At 32.8% G+C, this 23,053-nt stretch overlaps 2 protein-coding genes across 5 annotated transcripts; both read left to right on the top strand.

Annotated features, from left to right (window-relative positions):
- Positions 1 to 5,125: 5,125 nt before the first annotated feature.
- CIPK9 (CBL-interacting protein kinase 9) lies at positions 5,126 to 9,982 on the top strand. Of its 4 annotated transcripts, none has more exons than XR_001930063.2 (15): positions 5,126 to 5,549; positions 5,861 to 5,923; positions 6,033 to 6,104; positions 6,246 to 6,353; positions 6,483 to 6,563; positions 7,096 to 7,149; positions 7,234 to 7,359; positions 7,440 to 7,529; positions 7,733 to 7,855; positions 8,107 to 8,214; positions 8,395 to 8,511; positions 8,666 to 8,722; positions 9,251 to 9,375; positions 9,499 to 9,569; positions 9,652 to 9,982. XR_001930063.2 is itself a non-coding variant. In XM_018130005.2 (15 exons), exons 1-15 carry the CDS (start codon positions 5,361 to 5,363, stop codon positions 9,656 to 9,658), a joined length of 1,341 nt encoding a protein of 446 aa, XP_017985494.2. In that variant the 5' UTR covers positions 5,130 to 5,360; the 3' UTR covers positions 9,659 to 9,982. The 4 variants fall into 4 exon arrangements, 3 of the variants coding, with proteins under 3 accessions (XP_017985495.2, XP_088660444.1, XP_017985494.2); XM_018130005.2 differs by having other exon boundaries at positions 5,130 to 5,549; positions 9,251 to 9,325; XM_018130006.2 differs by having other exon boundaries at positions 9,499 to 9,982.
- Positions 9,983 to 14,903: 4,921 nt separating this feature from the next.
- Positions 14,904 to 17,340, top strand: KCS1 (3-ketoacyl-CoA synthase 1). The gene has a single exon (XM_007051388.3). The coding sequence runs from the start codon at positions 15,470 to 15,472 to the stop codon at positions 17,060 to 17,062; it is 1,593 nt and encodes a 530-aa protein (XP_007051450.3). The 5' UTR covers positions 14,904 to 15,469; the 3' UTR covers positions 17,063 to 17,340.
- The last annotated feature ends 5,713 nt before the right edge of the window (positions 17,341 to 23,053 follow it).

Here is a 23,053-nt window from a genome sequence, read left to right as displayed (position 1 = left end):
TATTTATAATTTAAATGATATTATAATTATTTATTTTATTTTTTAAGTATTAAGATTTTATAATATATTTATAATATTAATAATTTATCATTTTAATATTAATATGTTATTTATAATTTAATCATTATTTTTTAAAATACTAATATTTTATTTATAATTTAAATGTTATTATGATTATTTATTTTTATTTTATTTTATTGTTTAAATGTGAATAACTTATTTAAAATATTAATAATAGATCATTTAATATTAATATTTTATTAATAATTTAATCATTTTACAAAATACTAATATTTCATATATAATTTAAATGTTATTCTGATTATTTATTTATTTATGTTTTATCTTTTAAATAGTAATAATTTATAATTTATTTAAAATATTAATAAGTAATAATTTAAATATTAATATTTTATTTATAATTTAAATATTATTATGATTATTTTTTATTTTTTCAAAAGATTTATAATTTATTTAAAATATTAATAATTGATTACTTAAATATTAATATTTTATTTATAATTTAATTATTAATACTTTCATATATTAATATTTTATTTACAAATATAATATAGGTAGGATTGTAAATTTCTAAACTTATGAGGGTAATTTAGTTTTAACATGTTTTGAAGCTATTCCATCAAACATGGAATAGCTAATACTAAGGGAGAGGGTGGGTTTAGTTAAACTTAACTTTTAAGTAATTTTAAAAAATAGCTATTCCTCAATACAATTGGCAACTAATCATTGGAGAAAATCACATGAGAATAGAGGGAGAATAGCTTAGCTATTCTCCATACCAAACATGTAGGAAGATCAATTCATTATAGTTCTCCCTGGACTATTTTTTTCCCTTTCCAGGACGGCACACAGGCATAGATAATCGTTTTGGTTTTTTTTTTTTTTTTCTTTTCTACAACGTGGTGTTGGTTTCAAACCCACGTTGATCAGAGTAATTAAGAACGAGTTGTAGGTAAACGCGTGGAAGAACATGGGATTGGAACAAACACATAGAGGCGAGATCCTTGAAGTTTACAGAACTGGGGAAGGCAATATTCTCGTCTTAGTTTGCCTTTGGTTACCTCATATTCTTGGTTCTCATTGATTTCTCCTACATCATTCACTAATTAATCATATAAAACCGTCCAAGTTGACACCTATCATTACCCCATGCTTTGGATTTTTAATCTGTTCTCATTAAAAAAAAAGTACTTAGCTGTCTTTAGCCTGGAATATCATCATTTAATCTATATAATATGCTCTAGCCAATCCAAAATGCCTACATAAAGAAATGCACTACCAACTAATTAATCTAAGCTTTGAACTAGGCAATCTGATTGCCAAGCAGCTAGCATGCCAATCATACTCGGCTACTTTAATCAAAATCTTGTTAATAATTCACATGAAGCAATAATAACAAGTAATCTAAAACTTTGAACCATAAGCAGAAGGGTGATCTTATACTTTATAACCTGCAATTCTTGTAAAGTTTATCCCAAAAAGGAAAATGTAAACTTGATAGAAACAATCAATAGGAAGCTGAAATAACTTTCTTGATCATCTTTTCCGGGTCATGAACTGAGCCATCTGGTGGCCTTACATGCTCTGTAAAACTGCAGATGTCAGAAACGAAAATGGCGAACCAAATGATGACTGGAGTAGTAAACAGAATAAGACCAAAGGGCACCATCCAGAGCTGCCTATATGTTGGATGATATTCATATTCCCACCATGCCAACATCAGGCCTCCTGTCAAACTCACCAAAAACGACCATAAGCAAGCTGTGTATGTCTTCACAACCCTCTTTGGTTCTTTGGCCTTGGTCTCAAAGCTCTCTTCTTTATCAGAACCCATAGCACCAAACCGAAAAACAAAACCTTCCTTGGTCTCAAAGCTCTCTTCTTTATCAGAACCCATAGCACCAAACCTAAAAACAAAACCTTTCTCTCTTTTGGCCCTGAATTCCCATAAAACACAAAAAAAAAAAATTAGTTTTAATTACACTGAGAACAGGAAAACCTGCTAGTTTTACATACCAAGGTTAAATCGATGATAGGAGAAGAAGAAGAATTAGAGCCTCTGGAATGTTATTTGTGTGCTGAAAAACATGCTGAGAAGGTATTGCAGAGGAAGAACAAAGTGCTGGAGAAATAAGAGTAAAGCTTAGGAACGCAAGGTTCCAATGAGTTGGGGCCTGGCTTTAGGCGATACTCAACCAAGTAAAGACTGATACAAGTACCGATCAGGCGTGCCTTTTAATCAAAGTCGTTGTTTGATAGTAATAGAAAAAATAATGTAAGGAAGAAAATGATTGCGTTTCAGCTTTTATCACACCTAGTGATGCATGGATGTATCTGGGGTAGATTCGTTCTGCATATTTTTTATTTGGGTTCCTTGTTTATTTGACAAATGCGTTGTTCGCTTGCAAGGAAATTATATTGTATTCAAACAGTTCAAGGGCAACCTAGGGAAACACCTATAAACAAATATACAAGCAAATAAAGAAGCAGATATTTGAAGTTTAGTAATGTATGTGGAAACTGAATATTAATCTCTTAAGATTCTATCCATCTAGGCATTGAAAATGAAGTTTCCTTACAGGCATGACTCTAGGAAACTTGGGACTTGGTAATATGTCAGATTTGGGCTAACATGACAAAACTAGTTTCATCGTGGGGACATATCCAATCCAAATTTAGCGTTTTAGTTTTCAGTGACAACTTTCCGATAGTTATAAAATAATTTATATAACTATGGCGATGTATTTTAGCAGGAGCAACAATATCCCTTGAGTGGCTCTGGTTTATCCCAGGGTCTTTGCCTCATATCTACACTTTCGTCTTTCTTGTAAACTGAAAGCTATCAGGTTGTTATCCTGAAAGGGGGCTGCAGTTTCTCAGCCACAAAAACATAAAAAAAAAAAAAAAATGCTCTTCTTTCTTGCAAGGAATTTGTTAGTTGCGAGCATACACTCCCAAAAGTGATTCATGTGGCGTTTACCAAACGAAAGAAGGGACAAAGAGAAAACAAAAAATTTTGAACTATAAACATTTCAATTGTAAATTCGAAAGTTGAAGGTAGTCTGACATCACGATGAGGCTTAGAAGCCCAAAAGTTCAGATTGGGCTCAACTACTCAACCATATAGGCCACTCCACTTAAAATTAAGATTAGTCTCCTGAATAGCCCAGAAGCCCAATACTATAAACTTTACCTCTCATGCCCATTTTCTATAGGAATGGATTAAGGCTTCTCTAAGACATTCATCTACTTTAAAGGGTTAACTCCATTATATTCGCACAAAGTTCCCAATTAATGTCTTGTGTGGTAATGATTTTTTTTCTTTCTATTTAACACTTAATGGATAATTTTATTTTCATAAAAATTAAGCTTTTAATTTTACCTTGTAAAATCTCTCAATTCAAAGTTAGCTTAATTGTTCACATTTAAAGATAGTTTTATAATTTTATTAAGTAAAATAATTAACTTGACCTTTTGTGGGAAAAGAAGTTATTCACAATGCCTTAAGTGTAAAAAAAATTTATATTTATAAGATGTTAATTGTCAAAAAAGAAACCACACGATATCATATGAAAAAAAATTGAAATCGTAAAAAAAATATAAATTCCCTTTATTAGAAATTTGTTCTTAAAAACTTCATTTGAAAGCATGATTCATAATCCGAAAGAATGTAATGCCATTTTGTCTTTAAAGAGGTACCATCCAGTCTTTTGCTTTAAGTTGATGTTGGAAGGTTAGAGAAAACAATTGGATCCACCTCAAAAGTACATAGACTAAATGACATGAGCAGAGAACATGATGGTATCATGAGTTTACCTTTTAAATCCAAAAAATATATCTCATAAGTGAAAAAAAATTCATATTTATATATTCTAAACCTTCTTCATGACTTATTGATATGAAATTTGTGACAGGTATTGCTTGTCAAAAATCTCTTGCCCCTCGAATTTGTTTGTGGACAAGAGTTCTAGTGCGCCACGTCGACTGACAGTTGCACAAGATAAGGCTCAAATGCTAGGCATGGAAAAGGCTACAGAGGCCATCTGAAGAACGCAAAGAAGCCACCGAGCAAGTTCCTAGTCAACCTATTACATCTTTTTCACCTGGAAAGACTGGACTTCATGTTGTGGTTTGGGTATTTTGGACGTTCTCAATTATTGATCCATTTCTTCATTGATATTTGGCTCCTGGCTCTGGTCCCATCACCCTATCCTTATTACTTGTTCAATTACTACATCACCCTTTTCAATAGTGAAGACCCATAAATTTAGAACTCTAATGCTAAACTTAGATCACTGGTTGGTGCGGAGTAAGCTTCAAGTTCTCTCTTGTTCAAATAAAAAGAAAAACGAATTTTCTCAAAGCAAGTGGACTCGTAACTAAATTTCAACGTATTGAATAGATTAAGACTACCAATAGTATAAACTAAAGTTGGTAAGAATTATTATGTAAGAAGATCTTATCATGGGAGATCAGTTTAAAACAATCAATCATTACTTACAATAATATATATATATATATATATATATATAATATTTATGTGACATTAGTGACAGTATCAATACGACATAATATTCAAAAAATTTATTAAATTATTTAAAAATTTTATTTTTTGTCACAAATTATTATATTTTTATTTTAAATCAAATAAAATTTAAAATTAGTATTTAATTAATAATTATTAATTAAAATATTACTGATTATTTTATATCATATAGTGTTGATATGAATATTCTTAGGCAAATTCTATAGCTTCTTGATTGAAATGAACATGCCTTTAAAAAAATAATCCACTAAATTCGTCAGAAACATTTCCTACAGTAATAAACTTCAGAATTTTAATGTATCTCAAAACTTTGGATTCTTTGGCAGCGGATTCTTGTCTTGCTAGCTCCTCAAAAAACTCTTTTTGAAAGAAAGTATACTCCCCCATTGAATTAAATCTCCATCTTTTTCTTAAATTTTAAAAAAAAATGAAACAAGATAAGAGGGACAGATTGGTGAATTCAAAGGCAAATATATTATCCCTGCCAAAAACCAAATAAGGTCGGGCAGCCACGGAAGAAACACGGAATATTTTCACAGATGGTGAGGGGGTCCACATCATCATCTTCTGGGCCCACCCCCGCAATAATAATATTTCAGTTCCATTCCAATCCGTCCCTCTCTCTCCCACTTCCTTGTCTTCCTCTCCTTCTCCAGTTTTCCCTCTCCTTTCTCTCCTCAATTCTGTTGCACCTGAAATTTCAATTTACTGCAACGAGGGAAAAAAGCACCGAAGTCGAAACCAAGATAAGTTGAAACCCCGGCAATCTGATCGGACGGTTGAGCAGCGGAGAATGAGCACGAAGAAGAAGACGGCGCAGGGTCAGACGAGGACACGTGTCGGGAAGTACGAGCTGGGAAGAACCTTGGGTGAGGGTAGTTTTGCGAAGGTTAAGTTCGCCAAGAATGTTGAGACCGGAGAGTGCGTGGCTATTAAAATCCTAGACCGTGACCAAGTTCTCCGTCACCGAATGGTCGAACAGGTAACCTTCTTTCCTTCCCTTTCAATCTCCTCCACTCCATGCATGCACATGGCAACATTAAAAATTGCATTCAATAAACGAGGGTCTCACGTGTACTAATTACAAAAATCAGGACCTCCTGGGTCCCACGTTTAATGTGGGGTCCAATGGTCAAATGTTGTACCATTAATCAAATCTGGGTTACGAACTCATGATTAAATTTTGTTGCAAAGTCTTTGGTTAATTTGTTGTGACTGTTTGATAAACTACTATTCGAGCATTAACATTTCTGGGTATTTGTTGTTTTTTTAATGGTGATTTTATTGGGGCAGATAAAAAGAGAAATATCAACAATGAAGCTTATCAAGCATCCCAATGTCATTAAAATATTTGAGGTAAATAAACTATCCCTGGAATTATGGTGTATGGTTTAGCATGCCAGCATTGCTGATAAGATTATTAAATGCGTATTTAATTTTAAATTCCTTTGCTCGTAATGCAAAGGTTATGGCAAGCAAGACAAAGATTTATATCGTGATCGAGTTTGTTGATGGAGGCGAGCTTTTCGACAAAATTGTAAGGAATTGTCGTTTATTTGCAGTTATTTATAGTAAAAATGAACATAGAATACCGCTCGTGGAGTTTTTGCTTGATGTATAGTAGGTACCATTATTGCTTTTTATATTTTTGATGGCACTAATTCTTTGATATTTGTAGGCCAAGCGTGGGAGACTAAAAGAGGATGAAGCTAGAAGCTATTTTCATCAGCTTATTAATGCTGTTGATTACTGCCACAGTAGAGGCGTCTACCATAGAGATTTGAAGGTTCAAGCCTTCTCTTTCACTAACTGATTGATGAGTGTGTTTGAAAGTTTTTTAATTTGGAGCAGTTTGTTCAACTTGGATTCTACTTCCTAATGCGTGTGTAATTATGCATTTTCATTTAATTTGCAGCCTGAGAATCTTCTTCTGGACTCGTTTGGTGTTCTTAAGATTTCAGATTTTGGATTGAGTGCTTTCTCGCAGCAAGTTCGGGTAAGCATGTAATGTTTAGTTATTGACTGGGGTGGTTTTATGAAATTGAAATCCAAACCTAAAGTTAAAATGGTTTTTTGATACCGAAAGTTTATAATGTGATAGCATAGAATGCATATTCTAATGATGGCTAGGAAATAGAAAGGGCATGTGGGGATGCAGGCCAGTTACATAGGCCATTGCATTCATAACATACAATCAATTATGCTGTTTGACAGATAGCTAGGTTGACCCTTGACCATCAAATGTCCAATGTCAAAACTCAAACAGGGGAGGGAAAGATTGAAGAAGACATGATGGAAACTATATATTGACGCAATATAATCCATGTAGTTAACCACATGTACTGGGAAAATGCTTGAAACAGTTGACCAAGGCTTTCAGTTGGCAGTTAAGGTTTTTATAAATGCCAACTATTAATAAAGGAGGAAAACAAAGAGGGAAAACTTCATGTCTAGTAGTTAATCTTCTTTCTTTCTTCTTCTTTTTTGTAATATGGATGCAAACCTTTCTAACATTCTTCCAAATTTAGGAAGATGGGTTGCTTCACACGGCCTGTGGGACTCCAAATTATGTTGCTCCAGAGGTATCACTCATGACTTTGTTGAGATAGTGAGCAGTAATTGTGCAACTTTTTGTTCACTCCGGTATATGACATTTTTCTTGTCAGGTGCTCAAAGATAAAGGTTATGATGGTACATCATCTGATATTTGGTCTTGTGGAGTTATTCTCTTCGTACTTATGGCTGGCTATTTGCCTTTTGATGAGCCAAATCTTGCAGCCTTGTATAAAAAAGTGAGTACTCCCAGATTTGGTTTCAATTTCAGCTGGTGAGAATTTCATTAAAAGTGTTGGTACTTGTTGATGTAATTCAGATCTGGATGGCTGATTTCACCTGTCCATCATGGTTTTCATCTGGTGCAAGGAAATTGATTAAGCGTATTCTTGATCCAAACCCTCTTACAGTAAGTTCCAAAATTCTTTCATGATTTGGAAATTACTGATTACCTGCTATCTTTGTTCTTGGAATAGGTTACATTCCTAAATTATAAAAAGCATATTGAACAATTAAATTATTCCTTTCCATCTCTTCTTTCTTCTTCTTCTTTTTATTTAACATTTAACTTCTTACAATAACACATTGCAACTCTGCACATTCTTTGCACAGCGTATAAGTATTCCTGAAATTCTACAAGATGAATGGTTCAAGAAAGGGTACAAGCCACCACAATTTGAGCAGGAAGAGGATGTAAATCTTGATGACATAGATGCGGTTTTTAATGACTCAAATGTAAGACATAATTTCGTGTCTGTTTTATTAGTGTGTGACAAGAGCTCTATTGTAAACGTATTCTCTTACAAGCACTTTATAATGTGCGGCTGATAGACTGTTTTTTGGTTATACAAAAATTTTGACCATTGACCCTGTAAACTAGTGCTTTTGTTATGTGTTTGTTGCTTTGCAGAGTATCTACTCAAAATGAAAGAATAATATGAGAATTAATTTCATCTGAAGCTACTTATTGTTTGTTTATTTTGCAGGAGCACCTTGTAACAGAAAGGAAAGAGAAACCCGTATCAATGAATGCTTTTGAGCTTATCTCTAGGTCACAAAGCTTCAGTCTCGACAATTTGTTTGAGAAGCAGACGGTATGTAATTAAGATCCCTTTAGCTTCTGTACTAAATATTGTGTTAATAGAAAATTTTGAACAATTCCCTTTATTGAATTCTTTTAGCCTGGATCTCCACTTTCCATCTTATAATTATGAGACATTCTTTCATGGCTGATTGTATCTTTCCTGCTGTGTTGGTTTGAATTGAAACTATAGGGTCATGTTAAGCGAGAAACCAGTTTTGCTTCCCAATGTCCTCCAAATGAAATTATCTCCAAAATTGAGGAAGCTGCTAAGCCTCTGGGCTTTAATGTTCACAAGAGAAACTACAAGGTTTGGTTTCTCTTTCATCTATGCTGCACAAGCTGATTTGCTTTCTTTGATTTTCTGTGATATGATGGATTCTTAATTATTCAAAACTGCTAGTTGGTTTGTGCTCAAATTCTGTTTCAAATCTCATGCCTTTGTTATATACATGTTGTCACAGATGAAGTTGAAAGGTGACAAAAGTGGGAGAAAGGGCCAGCTTTCTGTTGCTACCGAGGTACTGAATTATTTGCTCACCAGTCAAGCACCTTTTTAAGTTTTTTGAATATGATGAAAATTTACGTTGATTGAAATGAATAGCACATAGTTTTAATTTTCTCATTAAGAGTCTACATCATTTTTTGATAATGTAGTCATGGATTCATGGGCCTGGCCTGGCTATGTGGATTCTGGTTATCCAAATATGTTAGTCTCAAGCCTGGTCTCACATTAGGTTTTACTAAGACTAAGTAGCACTTCCTAAGCTGGCCTCGAAAGGATTTAGGAGTCCAAGCTCAAGGACTAATCCCTTCAACTATGTACTGTTTATTCTTTTGTAAGTTCAACCATGTAGTGGTTTTATAATATTAACTCATGGTTTTTCATCTTTAATACTAATACCCCCTCTGCCTGAAAGGTTTCCCAATTGAAGCTCAATAGAAACTTTGTAGATACAGTTCAAAAAAGTTTCCAATTCTCAGCATCAATTCTTACATTATTTCACACCAGAGAAATATGGAAAAAACTCATGTCCCTTTGATCTCAGGTGTTTGAGGTGGCTCCCTCCTTGCACATGGTGGAGCTCCGGAAAACTGGTGGTGACACCTTGGAGTTTCACAAGGTATCGTTTTGGCTATGATCTGAGCCAAATATCCACTTGAATTTTGTCCAGTTGAGTTTATGTGTTGAATAAGATGTCCAATTGTTTCTTTTCCTTTCCCAATGTAATTGGAATATAAATAGATGGTTTTGAATGATTTCTTATATGTGTTAGTTCTTCTTTTCATATGACAGTTCTACAAAACTTTTGCATCTGGATTGAAAGATATAGTCTGGACATCTGAAGAAATTGCTGAAGGGCAAAGGTGATTCTCTGTTACTTGCTCCCCAATTCCTGTTACTGTTGTAATGAGCAAAGTTCATTGACTTTGTGATTTGCTCGTGCAGGCCATAGCAAAAACTACATCTTGTTTGGTTCATGCTTGCTTTAGCCTAGTGCACATATTTTTCTTAGAGTGTCAGTGTATACTGTTGGTTGCGCCTTTGGGGAAGGGAATTAAGTGCCTCAAAACGTGAGGCATGGTTCATTGCCAACTTTCTTATATGAAGTGGAAGATTTTTATTTCCTTAAGAAGTAACCAAACCCATTGAAATTTTGCCAGTAGGTTATTGTTCGTCAGATGGAGAAATGCTCTATTTGATGCTATATTTCGAGCAATTATTGTTTTTATTAAATTAATTTTAAGTACTGACTATTGATCCTCGGATAAATTTGTGACATTGAATCTAAACTTAATCACCACGTTGCGGATTAATTAAGGGTGACACGAACAATAAGGAAGACCACAAAATGTATGAACAAAGACAGGCCTCTGATCTTAGTTTAGAGGACAAGCAGAGCTGGTTAATGTCCAGAGCCCAAGCGGTCTAAATGGGCATCTCAGGTTTCCTAAGTTGTAGCCCAAAAAGGTCCATTACGACAGAAATTGTTTAATTAAGTTCCTTCAATAAGTTAAAATCTGACCAATTCCATCGGTTTCTAAGTCATTTAAGACATCTGGTTAAAGCCCAAAATGTACGTCACATTGTTTCTCATTGTCTCGATTTACTTTTGTTTTAAAGTTTAGTGGTCCAAATTCAAAAATTATAAAAAAAATAAATTTATTATGACATGTAAATAATATAAAGATATAATATTTTAAAAAAATTTAAATTATATTAACATGTCACGTCATCATTAATTATTACACATTAATATATCATATCTATAACACGTGGTATAGAATGATTAGTAGCTTTTGATTAAGTCAAATATTTGTTATAAAAGTTTATTTGATTTAAAATAAAAATATAGAGATTTGATTAAACATTATAAAAAATTAAAAATTATTTAAATTTTCTTAAATAATTCTAGAGTTTTTTTTAACATTATACCTAATATAAACTTTAATAAAAGTCAAAATTTAAGGATTCACATCAATTGTTCTGATTGATAGTTACTTGACTATAAAATCCTTATAACTGGAGATAAAGGTGAGTAAAATCAAATCAGACTAATTATCTATAAAAATCAAGTGTGATTTAGGTAAAATAGTTTGGTCTAATTGATCCACTAGATCAATTGGTCCAACTAGGTTTTTGGTCGGTTTTCAGTTTTAAAATTTTTAGATTAATGTATCCAAAAAACAAACTAATTATATATATATATATATATATATAATTTTTTTTATATATTAAGAAGAATTGATAGTAAACTTAATTAATAATACACTTAAAATATATTAGTTTATTATATGTACATATACAAATAATAACCATAGCAATTTAATTTTGTTTTTATTTATTTATTTATAAATTTATATTAATATGAAATTACAAGTTATATATTTTAAATGATATAACTTATATATTAATATTATAATATATTATAATAAATATCCTATATATTAATATATTCTAATTATTATACTTTAGTAATGTTTTGTAATATAAAATGTTATAAATATATATAATTACATAAACATTATATATATATATATTTAATTTATACCTAAATATTACTATAACTTATTATAAACTTTATTTATATGATTACACTTAATAACCTTATTAATTATCATCTTAGTTTTTATAACATATTGTTTATAATTAGTTATTATTTATACAAATTTTAATATAAAATATTATAACATAAAAATTACATCATTAATTTTATATATACATAATAAAGTAATATATTATATATACATATATTTAATTTATACATAAATATTATTATAATTTACAATAAATTTTATTTATATTATTATATTTAATAATTTTATTAGTTATTGTCTTAATTTTTATAACGTATTGTAATCTTACCTAAAAAAGAGAACATGCCATCATCTTCTGAAAATTCAGTAGTCACAACTGACAAGATATGACGTTGACCTCCAGCTTTTAACTTTCGATAATCAGTTGGGGAAATAGCGAACCTGCAAGTGGTGGTTCAAGGCCCTTGACGTCGATCATTGATTGAATTAGTTCATCGCTAGGGGTTCGAAGCATGAAGCCCTTTTATGGCTTGATTCTCCATTTGACAATTAATAGGAATGGGTCGGATATTGCTGGCGAAAGGCAGCAAATTCCTTGGTTATGTCACTTGCTGCCAAATTGGACAACTGGGTACCTTCGACTTCTACTGTGATCAAACGTACAGGATTAAAAGTCTTCTAGAATTGCACCCAAAGGCCAAAGGGGTTATACATCAATTATTGATAGATGTTAGGCTTATAAGGTGAAGGGAATAAAAAGTTACCACCCGTTGAGTTGCAATTTATGGCTAGATGATTGCTTGATTAGAAAATAGCATGGCCCGGAAGAAGCAAGACATATATAGAGTATTTGGGTGTTTGTGATAATCTACTATATAACGAAAAATAATAATGGGACCTGTGGTGGGGGGGATCGTAAATAAATGTCAAGTAGTTCGGATTTGTCATCATAAATATAGGAGTAATATCGTAAATTTCAAGCCATGAACTGCTTCTTGAATGTTTGATGGCTACAAATGTTCGTGAGTGCGCCACTCGACTACCCGTACGCCTTGGATTAAATCCTCAGTTATTTTCACGTCAATTTCTTATTCATTTCTGTGTGTTTTTGTTGCTATCTGTGCCTAAAAGGTCAATTTAATTCTTTGACACTAACGTGTGAGTCGCAATGGCTTCTCAAGTAATTCAGTACCACATAATTTTTCCCTAGAAAACTCTCATGAATTTTCTTTCAATAACAAATATATTTCTAGACATTTAAAATTTTATAAAACTTTCAAACTCTAGAAGCCTTAATTTTCGAAATAGTTTCCATCAAATCAAAAGCAATTTCTAATTATATCTTTCAAAGTTCTGAAAAATTTTGAGTTATGGACACAACATAAACTTAGATTACGGAAGAAAAACCAAGAGATAAAATTTGTTGAAAGGAGAAGGGCCGTAAGAATCTTGTTGGCTCTATTGTTGGGTAACTTCACTTTTACCTTGCAAATATGGCGTGATAAACAGAAATAGGGATGAATCATGAATGCAATAGTTAGTGCTGATAAAGAAACGACGAACTGATCAGACCACAAAAAGAATACAGATTTGGCACCAAATTGTACCCAAAAGGATTTTAACGCAGTTGATTGATTGGTTGAATTAAACCCTTGCAGCCCACACACTAGAGTTAGTTTATTAAACGCGCACACTCTTTTCTTCTTGCTAACCCCATGTTTAATAATATAGAACTATTAAACATGGGCACTTATCTATAAGTGAAGCACATAGCTATTAATTATTTGGTTATTTACCATTATAAAGAAAGACTTCGGATTAAATTATATAAAGGGTGTGGGCTAGCAACAATCGCAGCCCTCTCAAGAAGTCATCCACTTTGTTTTCAAATAAACTACCAATAGTTTAGTCAATCTACGACTTTGATCAAACCAGAAATACTTAGAACGGAAAGGCGTACAAGGATTTTGTTTTTGTAATAAAAGAGAAATGCTAACCTTGCGAAAAAAATTTTTCTCAACTTTCATTCCCACCATGAGATAAATTTTTAAGTTTGTCTAATAGAATTATAAAAATATCTTTAAATATGAATAATAAGTTTAATTTCAAATTAAAAGTATTATCGGGTAAATTTAATAACTTTAATTCCATGTGAGAATAGAAATTATCGATAAGAAGTTTGTTGGAAAAAAATGTTTACAATATGTTAATTAAAAAAAATTTATAAAATGTGATATCAAAAAAGGTTGAAATGTAAGTAAATTTTACTCTTAATTGAATTATTTATTACACTTATAGCATTTAGGAGTAATGGAATAATACTTAAAAATGGGACAAAAGTATTGTTACAGTCAACAGAAACAAGAGTGAGTAAAATTAGACCGGATTAATGACTTAATCGAACTGAATGAGATTTGAGTAAAATAGTTTAATCTAATTAGTTTATTTAATCAATTCTCAATTTTAAAACTTTTGAACTAAATAGACTAAAAGACCAAACTAATATAAATAATTATATTTTTTATATTCTTTCGGTTGTTAGATAGCTTATATGAGTAAATATGAAGAGCCAAGTCGTGGGGAGATTCAAATATTTTTTATATTCTTTCGGTTGTTAGATAACTTATATGACTTTCATTTTTAAAAAATCAATCAAAATCGATCAAATATAATGAAAGATCAAACCGACCAAACATATAATTGGTTTGGTTCGTTTGGTTTTAAACCAATGGATCAAAATTTTATCATTTTTTTTTTACAAATTATAATATTAAAGCTTATAAACTTCATCTATAATTATATTATATATATATGAAATTAATGATATAACTTATATGTTATAATGTTTTATATCAAAGTTTCTGTAAATAATAACTAATTATAAACAATATGTTATAAAATTTAAGATGATAGCTAATAAACTTATTAAGCGTAATCATATAAATAAAGTTTATTATAAGTTATAGTAATTTTTATGTATAAATTAAATATATATATATAGATAATATATTACATTATTATATATATAATTAATGATATAAATTATACGTTAATTAGATCAAATATTTTGGATCAATTGATTCAGTGGACCAATTAAACTTAATTATATTATCCAAATTATATTTAATTTAGATGAGTAATTGATATGGATTGATTTTACTCACTCCTAATCTCAACCACAGCTTTTCAAAAAAAAATCTCAACCACAGAAAGGAAATCTGCCGTAGCATGCGTCTGAGATTGAAAACAGTCGTAAGTATCAAGCGGCGGTCGGGGACAAGGAAGGTGTTGCCTAAAAACAGGTGTGGTGTTTGTTACCCGAACCCAAAGGTTTTGGTTTTATGTTTTTTGGGAACAAACACGTGGCAAAATTTGTGATTCGTCAAGAAGACTAAAAGTTAAAGACCAAGATCGTCAGTTTCTATACTGGGAATTTGGACAGGTTAGCGGCAACCTTCTTTGACCCCTGTATTTATTGTGCTGTGATTGCCAGTCACCTAAAATCCACCGGCCAGTTCTTTGCTACTTTCCCCCGAGTACCCTTCTCTCTCTCTTTTGACTTCCCTTGCTTTGAAGGCCACGTGGACCCCATTTATGTAAAAACTACATTTATTGATTTTTCTTGGCAGTAAGCAAAACTCCATGCAATGGAAAATGAGTAGCCCTTGAAGGACTTGTTTGAGCTTTCTTGAAAGAAACCTCTGAAACGCACATGGTGGCAATTGCCCCCACAAATCCACATCCTCCCATCAACAAAAACATACCAACACTCTTCTTCCCCAAACCTGATTTTTTGAACTTTTTGACTCAGAGAGATGGGGGCTTAATTTATTCTTTTTTTTTATTATTATTATTAATTTGATTTCTCAATACTAATTAATCCCATACTAGATTCCTACGGTGGTTGAGCTATCTATCCTTTCTCGGAACTACCCACCATTAATTCAAGACTCTCCCTCCAGCTTTCCTTGCATTTCTTTCTTGTAGTTGCTCTTATATTAACTCTAGTGGTCTAGCTTCCCCATTCCTCAGGTTAATACCCAAAACTTTTCCTTTTCCTTGAGCTTTCTCCCACTCCTTTTCAGACCCAAAATCTTTTCTAGGCCTTGCTTTTTTTTTTTTTTAAGAAAATTTCTTTTTCGGTGATTCTAGTTCAGCTTCTCGTCACATATATAGACAACAAACCCATATTCCTTAAGACCATCAAAAGGAGAGTTACGAGAGACAATATGGATAAGGATAGTATAGAGATGGATAAAGAGAGGCTGACGGCGGAAATGGCATTCAAAGACTCCTCCGCCGTCATCAAAATCCGGCAAAGATTGCCTGACTTCCTGCAATCTGTAAAGCTTAAGTATGTAAAGTTAGGTTATGGTTATTCATGTAACCCCGCCACTATTCTCACGTTTGCTCTAATCCTACCGCTTTTCATTGCCACGCTGCTTCAGTTCACTGGTCTAAAATTGGACCGGATTTCCGAGTTATGGACCAACCCAGCCCTTCGACTTGATAGCATTGATGCTGCTACAAGACTTGCCGGTTCATTAGTCCTGTTCGTCCTCTTTGGTCTCTACTATGCAAAGCGGTCCAGGCCGGTTTATCTCGTCGACTTCGCCTGTTATAAACCTGAAGATGATCGGAAAATGTCAATTGACTCGTTCATTAACATGACTGAAGATACCGGAGCTTTCACGGAGGAAACGCTTCAATTTCAAAGAAGGATATCGACCCGGTCCGGTCTAGGCGATGAGACGTATTTCCCAAGAGGGATAACATCAAGACCGCCAAAGCTGTGCTTCGAAGAGGCTCGATCTGAGGCAGAAGCTGTCATGTTCGGAGCACTCGACTCACTTTTTGAGAAAACTGGAGTCAAACCGAAGGATATTGGCATCCTTATCGTGAATTGCAGCTTATTTAGTCCAACTCCATCTCTCTCAGCCATGATAGTCAACCATTACAAGCTACGTACTGATATCAAGAGCTATAATCTTGGTGGAATGGGCTGCAGCGCAGGCCTTATATCAATTGAGCTCGCTAAAAATCTCCTTCAAGCCAATCCTAACACGTATGCCGTTGTGGTGAGCACCGAAAACATTACTCTGAATTGGTATTTCGGCAATGACCGGTCCATGTTGCTATGCAATTGCATATTCCGCATGGGCGGAGCCGCTGTGCTCTTGTCAAACAAGGCACGAGACAGGGCTCGCTCCAAGTACCAGCTCGTTCACCTGGTTCGAACCCATAAAGGCGCGGATGATAAATATTACAACTGCGTGTACCAAAGAGAGGACGACAAAGGAACTATCGGGGTTTCATTGGCTCGTGAATTGATGGCTGTGGCAGGAGACGCATTAAAAACCAATATCACCACTCTGGGTCCCCTTGTTTTACCATTCACGGAACAGTTCATATTCTTTCTTACCCTTGTTCGAAGGAAGATTTTCAAAGCCAAAGTTAAGCCTTATATACCTGATTTCAAGCTTGCTTTCGAGCATTTTTGTATCCATGCTGGAGGAAGGGCGGTTTTGGATGAAGTGCAGAAGAATTTGCAGCTAACAGATTGGCACCTGGAGCCTTCAAGGATGACTCTACATAGATTTGGAAATACTTCTAGTAGCTCACTGTGGTATGAGTTGGCTTATACGGAGGCTAAAGGTCGGGTCTCCGGTGGTGACCGGGTTTGGCAGATTGCATTCGGGTCGGGTTTCAAGTGTAACAGTGCTGTTTGGAGAGCTCTTAGGTCTACCCCAGAGAGTGAGTCAAGGGGTAACCCGTGGAAGGATGAAATTGAGAAGTATCCGGTGAAGGTTCCTCTTGTTTGATTGATTGATATCTCCAAGTAGTGGTACCAATTAACTGGATGTGAAGCACACCAACGGTGCCCTGGCTGAGGGCTGTGGGGTTTTCTCTTGTCTACTATTGTTCTGCTAATCTCTCTTTCTCTTTTTTTTTTTTTTTTGTAATTTCCTTTTCTTAGAGGATTATGATTTACTCAGTGATGACGGGTAGTTGAAAGGGAAAACGATATTAACCCCACAACATTTGAATTTGATGCGGTAAGAAATTATTTTTAGTTAATGGAAATATAATTATTTTGTTATTTTATTCTAATATATACGGAAATACGAATTGGGAATATCATTCATTCAACAACATCTTCCTCTTGATGTCATACTTGAGAAAGCATTACTTTCCATACATTCGTCTTCTTGCATCTTCCTCTTGATGTCATACTTGACAAAGTATTACTTTCCATACATTCGTCTTCTTCTTCTTAATTTAGAATACTAATCATAACTTGCTTATATCCAAAAACCCCAAAGAAGTGGGGAAGAGTCCCTCTAACCAATGAGTTCCTAATTATGCTACACAATGATAAGTTTAGTGAAACACGATTCATTTGAAAATGAGAAAATGAAGTTGAAGATGTAATGGGTTAATTACTGCCCGACATGTAATTTCCAAGATTCAATTAAATGTCAAAATATGTATTAGTACTAAAAAAATATCATTGCCTTGTTTTAATAAAAAAATATTACTATTCATCAAATTTAGTTAATTTTTATAACTAGATTAGATGAAAGGCGTTGACATAAGATTTATATTTGATGTATAAGGGTGTTGTTTTTATACATGATCAATAAATTATTGTTTGGTCAAAATCGAATAATTCGATTAAAATTGATCAAATTTAATTTAGATAAGATAATTTGATTTTGATTGTTTTCAATTAAATAAATTTGATTAAGTTAATTTAATCGGTCAATTATGGGATTTAAAATTACTAACAGAATCGATAAAAATTATTAATAATATACTAATTTAAATATATTTTGTTAAAATCATTTTACTATTTTCCCATTTTCCTCCACATTACCCCAATTCCCCCAAGTCCCTTCCTCCCTCCTCTACTAGCCTCATACCCTAAAAATCCTATTAAGCTCATCGTGGGTGCCTGACTCCACAGCCCAGCATTACGACAGTAGCCGAAAGCCACAAAAAACCACAGATTCACCTAAATCACCAGCCCTCGTCGACGGTTTGAAGCCACCAGCCCACAACCACTAATTCACCTTTGTCCCGTCACTCATCAGCCATCATCGATTCATTGCCCAATGCCGCCAACATATCAATGTCGCCTCTCTCTCTCTCTCTCTCTCTCTCTCTCTCCACGTGCTTAATCACCGATTCACCTTTCCATTCTTTGATTAAACTGGTTATTTTCTGCAACCAATTTCCATTTTAATAGTTTCTGTTAATTTTTGTCATTCAAGATAGTGTTGCGCAATAGAAAGTTTAATATTTTTTATTAATGGGGTCTGGCATGATTTCATTGGACCGGTTTCATTGTGATTTTGACTCCATTGAGTAGGAAGATCATTCATGCAATTGCTTAGTATAGAAATGAATTCGGTTAATTTTTTTTTGTCAAATTTTTTCATGCAATTGTTTGCATTTAGTAGATGGTAAGTGAGGGACATTTCATGCAATTAAATTGCAAGAAATTACACTACATGATTGGTATTTTGAGATGGGAAAATGATCCCATCAGCAATCATATTATAAGGAAAAGTTACTTTCCTTAGTAAAAAGAAAGTAAAAAATTTTTTTCCCCTACTTAGCCTCTCAATCTTTATTTTATTTTATTTTCTACTTTTTTCTTCTTTCCTGCCTGCTTCTCTCACCATTTTATGTTCTTTTCTTCTACTTTCCTGCCTTCTTCACTCACTGCCCGTAAGAAGGGTAGCCAATCATTAGTATATTCAGGTCAAATTTCACACTAAAGAGATTGGGATCTTAGGATTTTATGAAACCCTAACTCAAATTTTCAAAAAAATTTGAAGTATTTTGAAAAAATTGTGTTTTTATATCGAAAATTGAAAGAGAAACACAATGATAGAAATTTAATAAGGAGTTGAGAGGATTTGAGAGGAATAAGTATTTGGGTGTCGCAAGTATCTATCTATCGACAGATAGTACAATCTATGGATAGATTTTTTTTCAATAATGTTTTTTATTATTCATGTGATAATTTTAACCATTATTATTTTTAATTTTTATAAGTTTAAGGTAAAAATAAATATTTAGTAATTTCACATATTTTAATATTTAGATAATTAATATTAAAATATTGTGTTATTTTTGTCATATTATTGTTTATTATTTAATGGATAAAGTTGAAAAGTTAAAATTTTACATTAAAAAATGTAAACTTATTTAATTTTATATTTTTATATGTAAGGGTAATTTTGTAAATTTATATTATAATTCTAGTAAAATATTTTTAAGCCAAATACTACAATGTAACTCTCCCACCAATCACATTCTTTGCAATTATCATTTTTTTTAATGTTATATTAAAGGTTGCAAAGTTATCTTCTCCCAACAACCATAACAATCATACTTCTAGCAACGTTTCAAACGCAACGTAAATGTGAAAGTTGAATCTTTTGAATGTAAAGTTACTCTCTTTGAGTTTAGGTTTACCCTGGTTTGAACCACCATGAATCTAGTGCTATGGTGAAATGGTTTTGATTAAATTTCAATTTAAACAACCCTTCTTCTTGTTGAATTGAAATCTTTTTATTTTTGCATCAAAATTTCAAATGTTTTTAAGTATATGTTTTTGGGTTATTTGCATATCGAGCCCTTTACTTATTTCATACTAGATTTTTTTTTTTCAAATTTAGTGATTCTTTTGCATGGACACACATCTGTCGTCGTCGTGGGCTATGAAGAAGAAAATTTGGGAGAGAGAAAGCGTTTTTTTTTTTAACAAAACTATTAATTTGTGTTTCATAGAGAAAGGAGCAAGAAATAAAAAAATATATATATATAAACTTTTAGTAATTATTTTTTGTTGGTTTAGATTTAGAGTTATATATTTATTTCTGAAAATTTTTAATTTTTTAAAGTTGTTCAGTATCGAAATGTCAACATGTTTTAATTGATTATAAATAAATATAATACTATATAAATCCATTATATATATACATCATAAATTAAGCTATTTAGCGATAATCACGTTAATTAAAATTGAATGTGACCTTTAATTTATTATCTGATGATTATTTGTTTTAAACTTTTATAGATATATACAATATATAGTAAATAACCTAATTTCCCCATTATGTTTGTAATCATTTAATGAAAAGACTATTCTATATGTAAGAGTTTAAGCAGGGGTGGAGCTTAGTGTATTTGTTGGGAGCTATGGCTCTCTCAAATTTTTTAAAATGTTGTATATATTATATTTTTTATTTTTTAAATGTATATATATTTTTGTTTTAATGATTTTTTAAAAAAGTTTTAATTTTTATTCTTTTTAATTTTTAACCTTTCAATGAAAATTAGTTAGTTTCGCCCGAATTCTAAGACACATTTTGGAGGGTTAAGTATGTATTGATTTTAGAATGGTAAGCCGTCGTTATCAAAAACGATGATAGATTTTTTGTGGTGAAATGCAATTTGCAAAATAATGATAAGGACTTTGATTCAAATTAGTTGGACGTTAGGAATTATAAAATATTAATGTAAGATGGGATCGATTAAGGTTATTTGCAAAGCACCATTAAAATTTAATTATTCTAATATATGTATAACAAGTAATCCCGGAAAAAACATCTGAAGGAAACATGTAAATGTCCCAAAATTTGAAGTTTTGTTGGCCTCCTAAATAGGAAAATGGGGCCTTCTTGCCCATCTTCCATTTGGACCTTGCTTCTAAGGATCAAATTGAGATTTAGATAGATTTTACCATATATATATATATATATGTATTTATATCTGTAATAAATTTTTTCAATTCTCTCAAATTGAAATTTTGTCGAGATAATGTAGAAACGTTTTAGAATAGATAATATATTTCTCATCCCTTTGGGTTCATAAGATCAAAATAGTGAAGGAGGAGTCTAGCTAGGATTACCTTTTGTAATTAGTGCTCCTGCATTTTTCTTAATTTAAGAATGAACTTTACACTCTTAGGTTTTTATTTTTTCATAAAGGAAAATTCTTATTAAAGTAAACTTAAAAAAACATCCAAGGCCATACGTTCTTAAACTTCACCTTTTAAGTAATCTTATCTAAGTTAAAAAGAATAAATAAATTGAATTTGACATTCATTAATGATAATTTATTTATAGAATTATTCTTAACTTAAAATAGAAGAGAAGAAAGAAAGTGATTATAGGTATAGATGATAAGGAAAAGTAAGGATGATTTTTCTTCAAAATTACCAAGATAAGTCCTACAATTCTACTTCAAATCGAATCATTTTTAGGTCAAGGCTTGTCGTTATCCTGAATTGGTATGTGTCCATATTCCGTTTCGTCATCTTCCACAACGCTAGAATGTGTATAAATTGCCGAATTTGTGGGTTAGCCATGTTGAATTATTTTATCTGAGAAAGATAAGAAATCCCTATTAAAAGAGTTTCTCACCCACTAACGCAGAACTACGTACCTAATAAAATTTTTTTAAAAAAAGGAAACAATTTCATCCAGCTAATATTTTAGGTCCTATTCCTATTCCTATTCCTTCGCCTCCGCTTGCGGATGACAAAAGCAAAGAGCAAAGACGAGCGTAAAAGGGCAAAGAAGCATGTGGGCTGCGTCTCTAACTCCGGTCGAGCCAAAATTACCCGCTCCCATACCCAAACCCACCAAACATCCACCACTCACCCCTTTTCCAATCAACGTCTCAGTCCATCCCCGTTTGTCTCGTAAGGCAGCCGCCTCCAACGCCAAGCAAGAAGAGGGAAAGGAGATAAGTGGGTCAGATGTGCTTTGGGCTCTGCAGAGAGCAGCCGCCCAGAAGACGAAAGCCAAGAGAAAGAAGAAGGGTTTAGCGTCATCAGAAGCCAGCCGTAGAGATAAGGATGGCATTGATTACGGTAACGTCAGGCCCTTGGAAATAAAGGGTGAGTGGAGTCTTAAATTGGATGAGCTGGAAAAGCGTCTTCGGGAGCTGGAACAAACCGCTTGATTCAATGAACTTTCTTTTTCTTTGTATAATTGAATGTTTAATTTGTTTGCAAGCTGTTATTACAGTTAAGCATTCATGTCTGCTTCCTAAAATCTTGGTCAGGACAACTTGAATTTCAAGTTGCGTAGGTTTTTTGTGTTGTCTTCTTCAAACGTTAGCTGTGCTTGACCAACTCAAGAGGGTTTCGTGGTTGGAACTTGGTTCTGTTTGGCCATTGTACTTTAGACTTCTGAAAGTGGGATTTGGATTCTTCCGTGTTCCTTTCGGTATTCAATTAGCTGGATCCTCGGTGTTGAACTTGATCGGAGGAAAATAAGTCTACAAAAGCATAGACGGCATCATTTGACGGCAATAATTTCAGTTTGCTTTTAGTGTCCGTTTATCCTGTTTGCTGATAGCTGTACCACTTATTGTCTGTTCAGATGTTTCAGTTACAAGTTGGAACTCGCAATCTGATACCTTAATGGAAAATTGGGATCTTAACCAGGTACAATACAGCTGCTGAACTCCAAGACCGAAAAAGGAAAATATAACGAATCTGTTCATCTAATTCTTCCTTGAAGGTAATGATGTTTATGTTCACAATTACTCGTGAGTCTTTTGTTAATGAAAGATTTTCTATACCTGAAACCTTTCGTTTAAACATCTCCTAACAGGAAAAGCCACCCAAGCAAAGAATAAAAGGGTAAAAAGAAAAGGAGGATAAAAATGAAGCCTGCGCCGAAAATTTTGTTGAGATATACCCAGAACCAATCCAGCCATCTGTGAAACTAAGTAAACTACAAGGAATCGACTTTACCTTGGATTGCGGACTGGAGCCTGTACAGCTC

The sequence above is a fragment of the Theobroma cacao genome, chromosome 1, assembly GCF_053813885.1.
Source record: "Theobroma cacao isolate CCN51 chromosome 1, ASM5381388v1, whole genome shotgun sequence".
Lineage (NCBI taxonomy): Eukaryota > Viridiplantae > Streptophyta > Magnoliopsida > Malvales > Malvaceae > Theobroma > Theobroma cacao.
Note: the sequence above shows the minus strand (reverse complement) of the source record. Positions and strands in the feature narration are given on the sequence as shown.